Source organism: Pleurodeles waltl, chromosome 6 (assembly GCF_031143425.1).
Source record: "Pleurodeles waltl isolate 20211129_DDA chromosome 6, aPleWal1.hap1.20221129, whole genome shotgun sequence".
Taxonomy (NCBI): Eukaryota; Metazoa; Chordata; class Amphibia; order Caudata; family Salamandridae; genus Pleurodeles; species Pleurodeles waltl.
In genome coordinates, this window is record NC_090445.1 from 1,682,076,065 (window position 1) to 1,682,095,754 (window position 19,690).

The following is a 19,690-nucleotide window of genomic DNA, read 5'->3' on the forward strand; positions in this document are numbered from 1 at the left end:
TCATCCCTCGATACAATCGCACCATGTGAAGTGTCATTGATGACTTTGTGCATCATAGCCAGAAAAACATAATTAAACAATCAGTCTCGTTGTGTTTTTAATGGTCTACGTGAAATGGAAGGAACATAGGATCCCAGAAAGGAATTTGGTGACTGTAGCTGTTAGAAGATATTCGAAAACGGAACAGACAGATGAGGAAAGCTTAGAAAAACATTATTAGACAAGCAAAAACAATAATGTCATAACCAACCCACAGACGCAATTATCTCTTTGGTACCATCCAACTGTACCCTAAAATTATGCCAAGCTGTTTACTTGCCCGACTCCTCGGAGAATTGCCACAATTTTGCTATTTTATTAATAGAACATGTTATTAATATTGTATAGGAAAACAGATGCACTGAATTACACCACTTTCCAATCCTCTTCCCAACACATGTAGTCCAAATTTGGCCCAGTGTCCCCTCTGCCATAAAGGCCTGGGTGGATTAGGGGCTTTATGGTTGTTCCCATCCCCACACTCCTGATCACTATCTCTATTAAGAACAGCTTGGCTTGAAATAACTGTCTGTCAACAAAAACACTTGAGAAGCAAAATCCCAGCAAAGGAACCACAATCATAACAAGCATTTGCAATGCAATGGGTCCCGTGTTGGGTCGAGTTAGAGCTTTTAGCGCTGTGAATTCCTAACAGGACTTTTCTTGCCACATGTATTGAAAATGAAAAGTAAAACAGTTGACAGAAGCAATCCGTTTCAAAGCGCTACGGACGCCATGTGCATGAGCGTGAGAGTTATTGGCCCCCTGCTTGAATGTCTAGAGAGGATTGCGGCTGGGATGAAAGGCAAACCGGAGGAGTGGCCATCAAACACTGTAACAGGAGGAAGCATGACATGGGGCCTCATTACAACTTTGCCGCCCACCAAGTTGTAACCGCCGTGCCCATTATGACATCCCCGCTGGGCCGGCGGGCGGAAACAGAGTTTCCGCCCGCCGGCCCAGCGGGGATGTGGGCCACAACATGGGAGCCGGCTCCAAATGGAGCCGGCGGTGTTGCGGCTGTGCGACGGGTGCAGCTGCACCTGTCGCGCTTTTCACTGTCTGCTATGCAGACAGTGAAAAGCAGTGTGGGGCTGTGCCTGGGGGCCCCTGCACTGCCCATGCCAAGTACAGGGGCCCCCAAGGGCCCCACAACTCCCCTTCCCGCCAGCCTTTCCATGGCGGTTCCTTCCGCCATGGAAACGCTGCCGGGAAGGGGACTCGTAATCCCCTGAGCAGCGCTGCCCTGGAGGATTAAAACCGCTGGGACGACTGTGGCGGGAAACCGCTGCGGTCGTAATCTGAGAGTTTGTACCGCCAGCCTGTTGGCGGTACAACCTCCAAAACAGCCCTGGCGGTTTTTGACCGCCAGGGTTGTAATGAGGCCAGCAAAAATGTTCACTTACCGAAATCGCCTGTGGGAGGGAACTCAGCACACAAAGGAGGGACATTTCACAAAATGCATCAATAACAATGAAGCATTTAAAACAAGCACAATCATCGACGAGTAGCAAGAGTGGGTGTGGTTAAAAGCCCACAGACAGATTACAACAGGCCAGAGTGCTTGCGTGCTCGACCCTAAAAAGAAGCACTCCACCACCGTGAATAACCTAAATTACTTATCAACAGAAAATTAACAAGGTGTCTCTTTGCGACCTACTGAATACATCAGATGTACTGGAAATATTTCAATTTCATTCCTGGCCAGGCTGATCATCAAATGAATCATACTTCAAATCATCAATGATGCTCTGTGCTTTATGTACCAAGTAAATTGTGTTATTTTCTTATTTCCTTTATATCAAGTCTGGACGACGAGGGATTGGATTCGAAGTGGATAACCGCTCTCCTTTAGAAGCAAATACAGATGGTGAAAACGGAACAGTATATGTCCCTTCCTGTTCCGCACCATACTGAGTATCACAATTTTCTGCTGTTCAACCCTCTCTTTTCAGTCTCTGTGTTGGATCCTGGGAAGACCTCATCCAGATGTGTCCGTCAACCAGTCGGGTGACACCTAACCGTACCTCTTGGTATCAGAAATCTTCAAAGAGCTGGTGACCATTCAAATGTAGATGTCACATCATTGTCGAAAACTTCATCAACACAACTAAACTACAGCTAAATTTCCTCGATAAACCTTCTCAACCACAGTTGAAAGCTTTGAGTGCGACTTTGCGAATCACAGCTGCAGGCATCGTAGGAAGCAAACAGCTGTCCCTTAAACTGCACCATGCCCCTTCTGACTTTCCTGTTGCAAAAAGATCATTTTTAGCCATTGCAACTCCAGGCCTCTTAAGGGACTGAGTTCCAATACCATCACTTTGCAAATGGGGAACTGGAAGTCAGTTGCTTCTTGAAAGCCATCAGCTCTGTTTATACCTCCAGTCACAAGGATCTGCAGGAGTAATCTGCCCAATGACTATTAATGATGGAAAGTACCAGCAACCAGCTTCTTTTCACGGTGCAGTTTGCGCCATCTGCCCCAGACGATGAATCGCAAACACAGCTCTGCCACGCAACCTGGCCAATTCTGCGTCTGCTGCATCTGTTCCCGCTTTTAAGTGTAATGTTAACCCGTCTTCAAAATCTGCACCAAAAAGTGAATTGTTCTTTATTTTTCTGACTCGACAATTTTTAATCCAGTATGATCATTTGTAAATTTATTTATTCAATTATTGTTTCATCGAAGCTCAAAGGACTTGTTGTTCTGTTCAAGTGGGCAAAGGCGATCTTTCTAGTGAAGTATAACACAGAATCAATTAGGAACCGAGAGCAAAGAAATAGAGGTACATGGGAAATAATTGTAATTCTTTAAAATGTCGAGCAAGCAACAAAGAGCATCTTTTTATCCTCAGTGCCCTCTGTGTATGCTAAACTGTCTTCATTAACTTATGAATTTACAAACCACAGAAGAAGAAATGGCTCCTGGGCTCTAGTTACCCAAACATAAATTAGTACATTTCACGAACTTTGTAAACTACAGAGCCAGCACATTCCAGCCTTGTGGATGGAGAGAGCTTCACACTTCAGTTCACTCTAGAAACTAAGCAAATTTAAACCAAGCCCTTTGAAAGTACAGGCAACATATCCGCAGCCATGGTGTGTGAATATTCAGCATTTCAAATGCATTTCCTGCTGAAATAATAAATAATTTAGCATGGGATAGAAATACATTTCAATGACTTTTGCACCTTAGGAAAGCGTAGGGTAATGATCAGTTCTTGGGCAAAGTCGTTTTGCAGCATCCCTTTACGGAATTGTAGGATAATAAATCCCTATTTGTCTAAGATGGTCCATAATTACACTGTAGGCTTCTGGCGAGACTATGACCAACCAAGAGGCCGAAGGCCGAGTTATTTGTAGATATTACTGCAGCCTCTTGGTGGCGGTACTGAGCAATGGTACAGATACGGCCCATTAACTATTTTTAGGTCTGGCTAGAGGCTGATTTAGTTGTTTCTGAGCGTATGTCATCACAAAACATTATTAAAATGAATTATTGTGAGTGGGGCTTTGTTGATTATCTTTACAGGTGTTTGCATCAGCAGCAAAGCTTATGAAATGGCTCTAACTGATAGAGACATTGTTAATGCAGAGCCTGCGTCAACGGCGGTAGGAAGGGGCTTTGACTAGGTAACCCTGTGAGAAATAGCGCTAAAGGAGACTTTAAAATGTGAAAGCTGATAGATGCTGTAAGAAGTGATTTGTTCGTGAACTTTCTGACAGGTGTAATGAGTAAGTTTTTTTTTTCAACTCTAATTAATAAAATAAAAGTAGGTTTACAATTATAACTCTGACAAACACAGCTTAATTAGATTTTGATCTGAAGCGTGGAACTGGACCTGCGGCACTTGTCTTCAGTTTAAAAGGCGATTTTCTGTCCTCTCTCAGGGTAGCTCGTGGTCACAGTCATACTGGCCTGGCAGTGTTACCACATTACCTGGCTGCAGTGCTTAATTTGTAAATAAAAAGATGCCGGTGCTCAAAGCCCTCCTCTTAAACACTCAGCTGCTGCAATTAAATGTGGGAACACGGAATACTGAGGCGGCGTAATCCTGAAGCAATCTCGGATCTCTTCAATCAGTTTACAGCCACTCCCTGCCCCTTCAGCCCACTCTTGCAGCTTTCTGCTTTCTCCCTTTGTGACGCTTTTTCGTTTTTCTCTTCATCATCTTTCCCATATGTGACTTTTGCTCGCAGCACATGCTTGGGGCAGAAGAATAAGCACCGGCCCTCAAAAATAAGTGCCGGTGCTTGGCACCGGGAACAACAAGCACAAATTAAGCACTCCCTGGCTGACACTGTGCGGCATCCTATATTAATAAACAGCTAATCAGAAACTAACTCTTTTAATATTGGGCCCGCCAAGTCCATTCATTATGTATTTGGTTGTGTGTGTGTGTGTGTGTGTCTAAAATTCCTGATGTGTACCCTACTGAAGGGTGACCGTGTCAGACTGTAGATGCAGCTTTCTAAAAGAACAATATTAGCATTTAATTAATAACTCCGACTTGATGGTTGCACGTCAGCTCATATTTTAAGATGAGTATGCAATCCAAACCAAAAAGCCTAGATCCGAAAACAGTTATTCTCCTGGAAAATTGCTCCCTGGAATGCATCAAAGATATATGAAACGTCCCTTACTGAAGACCATCTATAGGGTGGAAAATCTGGGAATACATCATACTCCGTAGAAAATGTGACTCTGTGTTCAGAGGCAAGGATAAAGGGCAGACAAACCTGCATATAACAAGGTGGACTGAATCCTTTACAGACCCTGCAGAGTCAAGTGCTCAATATAAGAAAGATGGAAAGCAGAAGAGCAAACTTTGCTTATTCGATGAGCAGCGAAAACACTCCTTTGCCACCGCTAGGAAACCTAGGAGAATTGGTTTGATCTCCGACTGGAATCATGGCTCCAATATCCTGCTGCAAAAGCCTGGAAGGCATTTATCTGAACATCCCACCAGGAATAATGGTGTCCTGGTCAGCTAAGGATGGGTTTCTGACTGCTTGGCTTGGTGGGCACTGGGAGAGGAGTGATGCTAAGTTTGAAAGCAAAAACAAAAACCTTTTTCTTTACAAGTTTCAATATAATTATGTGTATCTTACTCATACTTTTTATGATGCCATCTGGGCTGGTCCACAGTAGGTTAATAATGCTCTGTTTTCAGCCTTAAACTATGTGGATTGTGTTGCTGGAATAGGTAGATCAGCTAGATAGCTCATCAAAATGGACACCTTGAGTCTTGGGTTAATGCCAGTGTTGGTCGTGACCACTCTTGTCTTCTCCTGAGGTAAGGTCAATCAAGGGATGGCTATTTTGCCGAGCTTAATTTCTATCGGATAACTCGAATCACCTCCAAGGGTTCTGTTATGAGGCCCGCAGGAGATGTGGGCGAGTGGCTAGAGCTGTTGACCTTGGAATAAGATCAACCAGGTTCAGATCCCAGCTTTGGCTTAACGGGCTGCGTATTTGGGCAAACCACCTAATCGCCCTCGATCTAAAAAATAAAATAAATAAAACTTGCAAATTGCATTAAATTATTACCGACACCCCCCCCCCCCCGCCACCCCCCCAATCTATGTCTCCGACATGCAGCCCTGCTGGTCTAATGACTTAACTGCAGACTGGGGCGATCCTTAATGTACCCTTATTATGCATAAGTGGGTACCTTAATGCAGTGTTCCCCAACCCCCGGGCCGCGGACCGGTGCCGGTCCGTGGATCAATCGGCACCGGGCCGCCCCACTGTGGCGGGTGGTAAATGTTTGATCATTTTTTCCGTGGCCCGCTTGTCACACAATGGGACAAGCGGGCCACGGGAAAATTATCAAACATTTACCGGTCCGCGGCGGTAAAAAGGTTGGACAACACTGCCTTAATGTACCTTATTATGCACCAGGGATGCCTAAATGTATCCTTATGATGCACAAGGGGTGCCTAAATGTATCCTTATGATGCACTAGGGGGTGCCTAAATGTATCCTTATGATGCACTAGGGGGTGCCTAAATGTATCCTTATTATGCACAAGGGGGTGCCTTAATGTACCCTTATTATGCATAAGTGGGTACCTTAATGAACCTTATTATGCACCAGGGGGTGCCTAAATGTACCCTTATTATGCACAAGGGGGTGCCTAAATGTACCCTTATTATGCACAAGGGGGTGCCTAAATGTATCCTTATTATGCACAAGGGGGTGCCTAAATGTATCCTTATAATGCACAAGGGGCTGTCTAAGAGTATCTTTATTATGCACAAGGGGGTACCTTAATGTATCCTTATAATGCACAAGGGGCTGTCTAAGTGTATCTTTATTATGCACAAGGGGGTGCCCTAATGTACCCTTATTATGCACCAGGGGGTGCCTAAATGTATCTTTATTATGCACATGGGGTGCCTAAATGTACCCTTATTACGCACAAGGGGGTGCCTAAATGTACCCTTATTGCGCACAAGGGGGTGCCTTGCTAAACAGGCGTGCACTCGTGCTCCCTTGTAGTTATCTGACAAGTAGCTGCCGCCGCCACATTTCACAAAGAAACGTCTTATTTCTGAACCCATTCTTTTTAGTTTAATCAATTGACCTTTTTCATTACAAAATGACATTGAATATTAATCGTCGTTTTTCCCAGTGAGGAGTGATCATGGCTGTAGGAAAGGAAGCCAACTTGTCTTTAGGAGCACAGATTGCAGAGTTCCAAAAGAATCAGCTAGAGCATTAAAGCTGTCACTGTTAATGTGGAAAAGCAGCAGCCAGGCATGCAGAGGGACATGCGCTGCTTTAGTACATTGAAATCCCCTTCAGAGTATTCACAAAATAATAAGAGGCAAAAGCATGGTAACATGTACCTGATTTAAATGGGTTTGGAGAACCGCCTGCAAGAATCTCGTTTGAAGGGGAGCTCCTGCTGTCTTGTGCATGCATAAGGATTACCTATTACATTGGCAATACTGCTAGTGACAGAACCCAAACACTGAAGCCTCCTCCCCAATAAGTAGCACGTTCGGGTCAATATTTCTGCAAACCTGAGAGCTGTTCTATAATGTGATGTAAGGCGTGAGGTCCTTGCTCACAGACTTTGATGTTAAGCTTTTTGGTGGATGGAGTCAAACCTTTACAGATGTCAGAGTTCAGTTCCTAGACATTGCCACATGGAAATAGCCACAGCAAGAGGGGCTGATGCCCTACAGCAAATGCAATGTACTGGGTGGAAAAGCACTGTTACTGTTCGTAAGTATGCACAAAAGTGATGGATGGAATGCTTAATTTGTAAATTAAGAGGTGCCGGTGCTCAAAGCCTTTCTCTTAAACACGAGGCTGCTGTAATTAAATCTGCCAGCACTGAATACTGAGGCAGCGTAATCCTGAAGCCATCTCGGGCCTCTTCAATCCATTTACGGCCACCCCTGCCCCTTCAGCTCATCCTGCAACTTTCTACTTTCTCCCTTTGTGACGCTTTTTCGTTTTTCTCTTCCTCCGTCTTTCCCATGTGTCTTTTGCCCGCAGCAAATGCTTGAGGCATAAGAATAAGCCCCGGCCCTCACAAATAAGTGCCGGTGCTCAGCACCGGAAACAACAAGCACAAATTAAGCACTGGATGGAAGGGATGCTTGAATTAAAGTGATGGATGGAATGCTTGAATTAATCTCAGCCACTACTAATTACTCGGGGTGCATCCCAGTCCATCGTGATTTTACACACCATGCCACTGCAGTTTGGACTAGCCATAGGCAAATCAGTCTTCAATCTGATCCAAAGGGAACAGCCCAGGTCGAACTGCCGCCCCCCCCGAACCAGAACACAAACTACCCAGGACCGGTTTCGCCCGAGTTAGGGCTCATCAACCAGGTATAGCTTTGTTCCAGTAACACAGTGTGCACAGGACCCCCATCTGGGCATACCCTTATAACTAGTCGTGGCTCAGTCCTGAGCAGGATCACCATCTTCATGGAAGGTGACATGTTTAGAGCTAATGCAGTACATTGCATGGAACCAAACACTACAATGTTCAGCAGTACCCTCTGCTGCACATGGAGACAGAAATAGAACTGTAATAGTTAACAAAATGAGTTTAGCTGAATCACTGTTCAACAGAGATAACAAAGTCCTTGCGCGATGGCTGATCAAAGGAGGCTTTTTTAGGTGGACCAAACTAATGGTGGTACAGTGACATGGGACCTCTCTCTTCAAAACTGGAGTGCTGATCCTGACAGCCTGACATATAGGCTGAGGTCTATGCAGAGAATTTCTGCTTCCAGCTAGAATTCCTCCCCAGTGTGAAGATATTGAGGACATATTCTTCACATTTTTGGAGTTAAGATTTCTTTCTTTCTAAAATATCTTGTATAGACTGTCACTTCAGCCACGTTCCAAAATACCGTCTAGTCACAGGTACGTGGATGTTCTGCCACCCATCACGCCCACCTTCAGAGTACTTCTGAGACCGCTGGGGTAAAGATCCTATTCTTAAATTGTTGTGTAGTGTATAGAAATTCACCTTTGGAGACACTACCACACATCTAGGCAATGAGTAAAAGCGATGTCATAAATCCCTGCATATTTAGTAACTCAGTCCAAATGATACTGAAATAAACTCCCAAAAAAGAAAAAAACACTGTTGTCATTGTCTTCACTTGCTCCCTATGGACTTGGTCCTGTATCCCAAGGCCTTCAGATAACTTAAAAATACTCTGCATATTCAGTTTTTTAGCAGAAATCAAATGCATGTGCATATTCCACAACCCCTTCAGTGGAACAGTGCGTGCATGCTCGGCAACCCCTTCAATGGCACTGCACATGCATGCTCAGCAACCCCTGCAGTGGAACAGTGCGTGCATGCTCGGCAACCCCTTCAATGGCAGTGCGCGTGCATACTCTGCAACCCCTTTAATGGCACTGCACGTGCAGGCTTAGTAACCGCTTCAGTGGGACTGCGCGTGCATGCTCAGCAACCCCTTCAATGGCACTGCACGTGCATGCTCAGCAACCCCTGCAGTGGAACAGTGCTTGCATGCTGAGCAACCTCTTGAATGGCACTGCGCGTGCAGGCTCAGCAACCCCTTCAGTGGCACTGCACGTGCATGCTCAGCAACCCCTTCAGTGGAACAGTGCTTGCATGCTCAGCAACCACTTCAATGGCACTGCACGTGCATGCTCAGCAACCCCTGCAGTGGAACAGTGCTTGCATGCTCAGCAACCACTTCAATGGCACTGCGTGTGCATACTCGGCAACCCCTTCAATGGTACTGCGCGTGCATACTCGGCAACCCCTTCAATGGCACTGCACGTGTATGCTCAGCAACCCCTTCGATGGCACTTCACGTGTATGCTCAGCAACCCCTTGAATGACTCTGCATGTGCATGCTCAGCAACCCCTTCAATGGCACTGCGCGTGCATGCTCAGTAACCCCTTCAATGGCACTGCGCGAGCATGCTCAGCAACCCCTTCAATGGCACTGCACGTGCATGCTCAGCAACCTCTTCAATGGCACTGCGTGTGCATGCTCAGCAACCCCTTCAATGGCACTGTGCGAGCATGCTCAGTAACCCCTTCAATGGCACTGCGCGTGCATGCTCAGCAACCCCTTCAATGGCACTGCGCGTGCATGCTCAGCAACCCCTTCAATGGCACTGCGCGTGCATGCTCAGCAACCCCTTCAATGGCACTGCGCGTGCATGCTCAGCAACCCCTTCAATGGCACTGCGCGTGCATGCTCAGCAACCCCTTTAATGGCACTGCGCGTGCAGGCTCAATAACCCCTGCAGTTGAACAGTGCGCGTATGCTCGGCAACCCCTTGAATGACTCTACATGTGCATGCTCAGCAACCCCTTCAATGGCACTGCACGTGCATGCTCAGCAACCCCTTCAATGGCACTGCACGTGCATGCTCATTAACCCCTTTAATGGCACTGCACGTGCATGCTCAATAACCCCTTTAATGGCACTGCACGTGCATGCTCAATAACCCCTTTAATGGCACTGCACGTACATGCTTCGCAACCCCTTTAATGGCTCTGCGCTGCATGCTCAGCAACCCCTTCAATGGTGCTGATCTAGTTATCACCCCAACATAACTGTGAATACAGTCGGAGCACTGTGCAAAAAAGGCGTAACCAGGGTGATGTTAAAAAACATCTAGACCAGGGCATAGGTTCTGATTTCGAGTATTCTCAACTTAAAAAAACAGTGTTTTTGCCAAAGTTTTAAAAAGTATGTTATTGCAGGTCATTGAGGTGGGCCGCTCACTGATGAGTGGGATGATATATTTTCTGATCTTCTTCAATAACCACCCCTTTCCTTTGTAGAAAATAGTCGGAAGCACAATTCAAATGTTTTGTTTTCGGTGATTTTCTCACCCACACATTGTTTACCTCGACTAAGGTTTGGGTTCCTGGCTTTCAACAAAACAGGTGTTCTGTGCTCTCTACGTGTGTCCTTGTGACTTGACAGACTCTTTTAGAACGAGTGATATGAGTGGATATGTTTACATTTAGCCTTTGAGATGCCAATCGGAAATGTCATTGGGCTGGGCTGGAAACCACGTAGCTTCTGGTTAGGTGTGACACAGAGAACTAGTCCCCTGACTCAATCTTTATCATTTGAAGAATTCTTGTTAGAACCATTTCAGTGCTTGGGCATTGTGACGCCTTCGTGCCTGGGCCTGGTCTCCCAAGGATCTGCATTTGAAGTTCTGTTCAGTAACACTGTGTGCAGTCACTGGGCAACAGTCTCTCATTAGCTTAAAGAGGGAGGACTAGATGATGTAAGTATACTGGGCATTTCAGCCAATAGATTTTGAGGACTGCGCAGAAGATATGGGCCTTGATTCTTCATCAAATGACAAATAGAGCTTTCTAGGTGCACGTTTAATGTTGTTTCCTGTTCCAAAGTCAGGTACATTTGGGCTTCTTGGCCGTACAACCTTTGAAGGCTCACCTCGTTTCGTAGGTGGTCCTATGTGATTGACACTGTAGTAGTCTCGGTGTGCCCAGTCCATCACTGCGGTGAGCTCCACCAAGTGTTCAATGTGAACAGAGCTTTTTTTTCTAACTTGTGACCCCTTGGATCATGGTGTGACTAGAGGTGCATGAGAGGGAGAGCTATGCATCAAGGTTGGTGCTCAGGTTCCCTACTTTCTGTGAAGAAGATGGGGATCTTCCTGGGCCCGTGTCTCTGCTTCCGTCCTTCTCCTCACCAGATTCTATGTTTGGCTCCATTCATGTGCGGTTTCGCTCCTTCCCCCAATGAATCGTGGTGCTGGGATCAGGTGATTTTCGACTGGTCTCTTTTGCTGCTGTCTCAGAAATAAATTTCAGTGGTTTAGCATATTTTGGAAATGTATCTGGTAATGCATGAGGAGCTGTGTCATTAGGAATATGCAAATGATAGAGGCAGCTATAGAGGGGACCATAGGAGGACATCTCATGACTGGTCGTAAAGATAATTCCACTGACCAAGTGAGTATGGTGTGGTATTGAATAAAGCATTAGATCAAGCCAAGGTTGGTGTATAACATTTCAGGTTCAGGTTTCAGTAGGCCAGGCTCTCACATACAGGAATTGTATTTCGTCATACGATCAGTGTATCAATTTTTGTTTCAAGCCAACTCCCAATACATTTCCTGCTCAGTAACAAAACCACGAGAGTGCACCGCTGCCTATTTGCAAGCACCTAAGTATTCATAGAACATAATGCACTGTACCTGTTGTAAAGATAGTCTATACTACTCAGCAACAAGCTGAGGATTGTCACCAGCTCACAGAAAATAGCATTTTACCTGCTTAGGAGCTGCCCATGTACAAAAAAGGGCAAATTTGTGGACTTTCGCCCCCAGCGTAAGATGGTTGCCTATAAGCTGATGCCCTAGCCCCCCCCCCCCCTTGCAGACTTCTCCCTCAGTGTGCCCCCAGCAGCCCTGTGGAAGTACCCATCTGAATCCAGTGAGGTGTGGTGTGTCACGTGCCAGGCACAGGTGCCATAATGAATACAAGGTGAGTACACCGTCGTTACCAGGTGTTCATCTCTTTCTGTCCTCCCATTTCATTGTGAATCTTTGTAGATGAATATTTCACAGTTTATCCAGTACACGACTTTTGCAGATTTTTGCTAGCTCAGATTTTTATTTCCCATTGTATTAAGGTAACTGTAGTTATTTGGTTTTCATTTCTTCACATTTTGGTTCATTTTCAACCACCTTTCTGATATAGTCATAGATATGCAGTCGCTGTATGCAACAGGCTTACGCATGCTGCATTTCTTCAGCGTGTGGTGAAAATCGACTCTGGATTACTTTGATCAATAAATGAGAAAAAGGGGGTGCGGAAAGGTATGAGGGAAGATAGAAAACAGATGAGAGGGGTTAGGTCATGCAGTCTGAAAGGAGTGGAGATTAAAACCAGTATCAAAGGAGATGCAAAGTTTCTGTCATTCACTTCCGCATTATTTCATTCATGCAAACTCTAAACTAGGAGCCCCAGAACTGGCTTAAATCATTGCCCAACCCTAACATTTTAAAGTGTCTCCATTGCTTTAACTTCGCTGTAATACATGTATATCTCCTTCGTGCACATCATTTTCTGAAGCGCTTTAAGGGCCATGTAGCCGCACTCTCCAGTAACGACGCCCTGTGCCTTGATGTTTTGCAGACATAAAACCAGCGAACGTGTTCATCACCGCCACCGGAGTCGTGAAGCTCGGAGATCTGGGACTGGGACGGTTTTTCAGTTCGAAAACCACTGCCGCACATTCCTTGGGTAAGAGCCGACCTCTTTGCAAGGAGTGGCACCTCCGTGTGCCAGTCACCAAGCTCAATTATCCTGCCTTGTGACGAAACAGATGCTGGGAATGAAATGTGTGTTTCAGAAAGTATTTCAGTATCAACTCACCTTGCGGTCAACATAACCTGTTTCTGTTTTTTTTTTCTTCATAAAATACTTTTATTTGCATGTGTACCCTCTTGCTTTTCAGAAATTCTACAAGACAGAGGGGGTTATTACAACTTTGGAGGAGGTGTTAATCCGTCCCAAAAGTGACGGTAAAGTGACGGATATACCACCAGCCGTATTACGAGTCCATTATATCCTATGGAACTCGTAATACGGCTGGTGGTATATCCGTCACTTTACCGTCACTTTTGGGACGTATTAACACCTCCTCCAAAGTTGTAATAACCCCCAAAGTGTCATAAAATGAAAGGACTTGTGGAAAACTCACCTACCTGTTTGGGATTGGATCATTTAGATCCACGTAGGAAATTGTCCGCTCTACCTCACTACCAGAATGTTGGGGTTTCCAAAGAGGTCGCTGTATTGGAAAGAGGGAAGGGTGGTTGAATCTTTTTCCAGCAGGTTCTGATTGCATTATTGTTACTGAGGCACTGATTGAAAGCTGAAACCCCAATTTTTGGAACCAGTTTTCCTTTCTTTTAGAATAAATGATCTCTCCAAGAGTGATGCTAGAATATGAAGTCCGTCGGGGGGGGGGCTGCATCAGTCGCCCTCTCCGTTGAATGGCAATCCCATGTTATCAAAATCCAAACAATAACAATGGACCACAACAAAGTTACTTTGCAATTCCTCAGATTATGAATAGGTGCACTCTGGTGTAGATCCCCATGGGAACAGTCCAGCCTGAACTGCAGGGTCCAAACTGATGCACGTGGCTGGGTCCAAACTGGAATGGCATGGGGAGCACACAAAAATTATGGATTTCACCCAGATCTGTGACTGGGGGTGAATGTTTGATTTGTTCAGCATTCCGTCTATCACCTGTTCTTTTTGCAATTGAGGATTAGGTAACACTTAGTGATTAAGTGTTAGTTGCAGATATTTATCAAAGCACTTTACGTGAGAGCTTTCTCGTCTGGCTGCAGTGCTTCAAGTAGGCAGGAACTGAGAGGTACTGAGTAGCTGCACTTCTTGCATTTGCAAGGCAGGGCATGCGCACTTCTCAGTCCTGGGACAGTGCAATCTTTGAGAGTTTACCACTAGTTTTCAGGAACAATAGGTACCTGCACGTGCATATTACCATTGAAAGCACTGCCTGCAGGTAAGAAGTTTAAATAAAAGCCCATTCCTGGGTTACACATAAAGGAAAGAGACAGGATCAAACCAATCTAGAGATTAAAAAACTCTACTAAGAAGATGGAGTCCATATACAACACAAAAGGCTGTAGACCTTCAACTATTACCTTTATACTCAGAGGTGTGCAGGAAATTAAACTCACATGACTACCAAGCATACATTGCTCAGATACATTCTAAGTGGGATAAATGCGGGAAAGAGTTGGTGTGATTGCCTCAGCCTGTTAACCCACAATCGACTATCACTGCGACATAAACCAGGAGTTTACCACCATTCCAGTATGCCCCTGGAAGAGCCTAAATAGCCCCTTCTCTCTAGCTCCTGGATACCATCCCAGATAAGATGTGTGCTTTACAAATACTCATAACATAATGCAACCTTGCAGCCCTATGCTACGTACAAGCTGCTACCTTACCCCGTCTAACCTAGCCAGCGTAGCACTAGATCAGTCTACTGATTGAGATACCTCGCCTTTCCGCTGCTAGAAATGAATACACCTATAGACCATCTAGGCCCATGGAAAAATACCAGGTAGTGATAGATTACCATTAGCATTTTACCACTTGGTCCTACAGCACCAACTGCTTGAGATGTTCTCAGCTCCTCATAATAAGGGCATCACTTTCCCTGCCACTTCTCAGTTAATACCATGTTGCTAAGGCCAGGCAGAGATCAGCAAGATTGTTTCTCTACCGGCCTTAGTCCACCTTAAGTTTTGACACCAAAATCTCAGGTAAGATCCTATCCAATAGGCTGCTGGCAATTCTCCTACAACTTATTCATGTGGATCAAACTGGTTTTGTTCTAAGCGCAGCACTGCTGCTAATCTGCAGCGACTTCTTCCTGTTACAGGTCAGACACCAGAAAACTGTGATTATTCAGCTGTGCTGCCCATCGATATGGAAAAGACATTAGATGCACTTGTTTGGAACTACCTGTTTCTGGTCCTGAAGTGAGCTGGATTTGGAGATACGATCCTTTCATGGATCAAACCCTTCAATGCTACCCCAAAGAAATCATTAAATCTGGCAGAATTATATCACACCAGATTAAAATTGAATGACAGACCAGGCAAAGCTGGCCATTGTTCCTATTGCGGTTTTCTTGTCCGTAGAGCCCTTTACAAACCACATGTAATGAATGAGGGATCATATTGGCTTGGCGCTGCAAGGAAACACTCACATTATTGCATTATATGCAGATGATGTACAGCTGTACCTTGAGGATGTTCGTAGAAGCATCCCCATAGCCTTGCAGGCACTCAAACATTTTCTTAGAGTTTGAGGGGGCAAAGTTACTTCAGACTAAAACATGTTGATTTCTCTTAGTAGACCTTGGGGCACAGGTGCTTGCTAGAACAGATTTGGGTGGTCTCGAACCAGCATCACACACAAACACTTAGGGGTCAACTTTTTATGAGAAGCAACCTGATAGAATTGGATGCAGTTTAGACAGGACTTTGCCAACCGCCAGAACATCTGTGAGCTCTTGGGGAAAAAAAAATCTCCTTCACCCTTGGTTAGGGTTGCTATAGCTAATATGATCCTTTTACCTTATTTGCTGAATTATTTTCCTGCTGTAGCCACGAATAATGTTTTATGAGACTTTAACATTGCACTGGGAGAACTGATTTGGGGCAAACAGTAGACATAGGGTAGGCTTACTCAAATGATTCCGTCTTATAGATGGAGGCCCCAATGTTCCTGATTTTGAGACATATTATGTTCCTGTGCAGCTCCAATAGGTTGTGTTGCGGTTTACATGAACTCAAACACCTGAATCTAAGTAGGTAAGCTTTGCATTGAAGGGAACACGGCAGCTGAACGTTTTTTCTTGGGAGTGACTCACTGATGAAATGCCTCACTTGTTGGTAGTAGCCAGATATTGCTTGCTCAGATATCTTCAAAAAAATCAAGTGATGCTCTGTATACTCTACAGAGCTACCATTGTGGGACCCACAAGGTTTACACCGAATCAAAGAAATGACTACGTTGACCAGATGGAGCACCACTTCTGTCATACATGTGGAGCAGTTTTGTACTTCTGGGAAATGTTTTATCTTTTGCGGAATTAAGGCAGGAATACAATAATATAATCTGGCCATGTGTTAATTATCGCAGCCTGAAAAAGAGCAGTGTGTGGAACCAAACGCATGAAGAACCAGAAACAGACCGCACCAAGTAACTACTCTTAACCTGAGGGGAAAGGATGCCATATCATTTCCAATATTTATAGATCTTTTAGATCCACACAGAACAAGACCCAGATACTCTAAAACAGTGGTTCCTACCCTGTGGTCTTGGAACCCATAGGGTCCAAAAGCCTCCTCAGGGGGTCTGTGAGTACTTGGAAAATTAGCTGACCGTAACAGATTAATAATGTGTATATAAATAAAGTGCCTAAATGTATAATTGATGGTTTTAAAACGTCAAGGAATTCGAATTTAGACCCTAAAGATGTAATTGGTATCCTCGGATGGATTTGTGGGAGCAGTACAGGAGCGTCAAGTATGGATGATGTGTGGCTTCAGTGGAATTTAGGAAAGCTTCAACCTTCGTATAACAATTTAGATTTTTTATTTTGTTATTTTGTTTGTTTGCAAATTAAATTAAATGTGTTATCATTTGTGTATGTTTGATGGAATTCTTGTTTCTGTATTTTTTGTGTATTGCTTTGTGATTCAAATTATAGAATATATTTAGGCCTGGGTCCCTGGCTTCCAGTAATGACTCAGTGATAGTTCCCCGGATTCCAATAATGATACGGTGGGCGTCCCTGGGTTCCAGTAATGATAAAGTGGGGGTCGACTGAAGTCAAAAGGTTGGGAACCACTTCTCTAAAAGGTTGTTGGGAGAATGACTTGGCAGCAGAACTCACAAATGTTGAATTGGCAGCCTCTCAAAGATGGGGGTAAAAGTTTTGGAAATGCCTGTATGAATTTTTTTTAATTCAGTTACCTAATCTGCGCTTACCGTCTCCCCTCTAAATGTCACAAAATATTCCCTACTGTCTCTGATGCTCGTTGTAGGTGTTCTTACCTTGAACAGCATTATTTCATATGGTGTGGTCATGCCCGATCATTGAAACGTTCAGGACCAAAATATAACCACCGTGACTAACGCCCAGTGTTCTTGGTTCATCGCTCTTGTCCACGATAAGTGAACACTGTCTGTAATATTTACTCGTCTCACAGATGATGTGCGCACTCATGGTCTGATGCAGATTTCCGTATCCTTAGCTCATGGTCATGATTGACACTCTGCCGAAGTGCACGCCTCTCACACCTTCTATTCTCTTCTCTCACTCACTGCTCAGTGGTTTGTGATGTACAACGACACCTTTTGCACACATCCTGCTTTGTACTGCTAACGGTGACTTAGAACAGGTACTTGTTAAGTTTAAAAGCAATAAATAGTTTTTGGAAAAGAAGACTTTGTCCGTACACCCTGCAGAAGAGCGACAAAAGGGCCTTTTATGAGACATATATTTTGCTGCTTTCAAACTGTTTCTCTGTGATGGGAATAGAGTGTATTTAAAACGTCCAACAGAGACTATGACTGATTTATAAAGAAAGCACAAATGCGCCATCTTTGCAAAGTTTTGGAAACTCTTTGGAAAGTCATAAATGTAAAATAGGGGAGTGCATTCAGCAAAAGTCGCAGCAAATTAAAAATTCACGTAGAAGTCTGCAAGAGCGAACCAAAACTCCTGAATATATAATTAGTGAGGCCATACTGTGTGGTTCGCTAAGCTGAGAATTGTCTCGATCATTTTTTACTGGGGCGATTATTAAATTGTGTAGAGTACAGTTGTATCTTTCAATAAAACTGCTCCTAAAAACTTCACTATTCGCGCAACTTGTAGTATTTAAAGGGGCCATCCAGGGTAGAGGATGTACAGCTGTATTTGGCTCTCTTCACTCACCAATAGGCAGTCTAGGATGTCTATCTGATTTATGCAGGGGTTTTAATCTATAAAATGCCGAGCCGGCCTTTGCTGAGATAGCGCCCTGGGCGTGGCGCAGAGAAATTTGGCGCCCCCTGCTGATGGTTGTGAATTAAATGAGGTAGCAGGGGTCCCTTTTGTGTTGATTGGTCAGTACCTGGATGAGCAGGGACTGGCTCCTCAACACAAGCTTCCCGGGCCCTCCCCGGCTCACCTACATCACCGATAGCTCTGCTGTCTCACGCACGTGATGGTATTGTTGATGTGTGTCAGGAGTTTAAACATGGCTCGCCTTGATGATGGAGAATGAAAGCTCCTTTAAGCTGGCAAACTATACAGAAAGGAACAGGCAGGTCCAAGACGAGATGGGCGCTGCTGTTGGCATAACCATAATGCTCACAGCTCCGTGGCCCCTCAGAAGATTGGCGCCCTGGGCGTACGCCCACCTCGCGCGTGCTAATGGCTGTCCCTGCTAAAACGCATGCAGTTGCCTCCGCTGATTTACGTTTGCCCCGTGTTTAGTTCCAGATTTAGCAACCTCTATAACACGAGTTACAGGGACCGGTCGGTATTGGCGCTTTGTTACGCAAACGAAGCGCTGCTTTTCGATAATGCCTCTGAGGAACTAATAACCCCGAGACTATTTCAGATGTTCTGCCTCGGGTGCTTGAGGGCACTCTGAAGCAAACTGTGAACCGGTTTCCATTTGACGCGTGTCCTGTTTCAAGCGCCAAGCTGCGTCTTGCTAACAAACGGCACTTCAGGCCGCGTTAAGATCAGAGGACCAAGGGGCGGGGCCTCAGCAGAGCTTGTCGGGTAAGTGATGTTATCCCACTTGACTGCTGCGTTTATTAATGAGCGCAAACTGTGGTCCAAACCGGCTCTGCATGTAAATCGGCAATAAGGCGACGCTGTAAATTCATTTCTTTGTACTGAGGCCCTGATGCAGAAACGGGTTTCACCGCGCTTTGTTCATGCACGTCCTGTACACAAATTTTGATTACAATAAGAACAGACGAAATACTATAAAACGTCCTTAAAAAAATAAGTATTCCTTACATGGTGTACCTGCCTCACACGAAGTCTCAGACATCATTAAACTACGTCAGCTGTGCAACTTTTCGCCTTGCATAAAACAGGAGGAAACGTAATTTCCCAGTTGCACCAAAGCTGCTCGTTTGGTGCAACTGGGAAATTACGTTTGCTCCTGTTTTATGCAGCCCTAGTGTGAGGATGTGTGTAGGAGATGCGGTTAGGTTGCCCTAGCAACCGCCCTGGCCTGCGATGTCTGGTCCCTCTGACCTATGAATAGAGCGCAGGGACTCATGCAAATAGATGCATCCCGTTTCCCGGCGTCTCTTCCTTTTTTCACCATCTGACTGGCACAAAAGGGCACGAGACAGTGGCCCAACCAGCCTGACAGGTGTAATGTCGGGCTCTGGCAGCGTGGCTGCCTCAATGTCAGGGAAGGGAGCCGTAATTAGGGCCAGGAACAGAATGAACATCAAACGAATTACCAGGCAGCGGCTCATATTTGTCAGGAGGGACTGCATACATAAAAATTAAGTGACAGTACATGCCGGGGTAATGAAAGGAAAATGAAAGATTTGCC

The 19,690-nt window shown here is 45.0% G+C and overlaps 1 protein-coding gene across 2 annotated transcripts in view; it reads left to right on the plus strand.

Moving 5' to 3' along the window:
- NEK6 (NIMA related kinase 6) overlaps positions 1 to 19,690 on the plus strand; it is a 474,385-nt gene that overhangs the window by 360,243 nt on the left and 94,452 nt on the right. For both annotated transcript variants that reach the window (XM_069241715.1, XM_069241716.1), the window contains exon 8: positions 12,696 to 12,803. In XM_069241715.1, the coding sequence (XP_069097816.1) occupies positions 12,696 to 12,803 (108 nt within the window). The remainder of the gene's footprint in view (positions 1 to 12,695; positions 12,804 to 19,690) is intronic.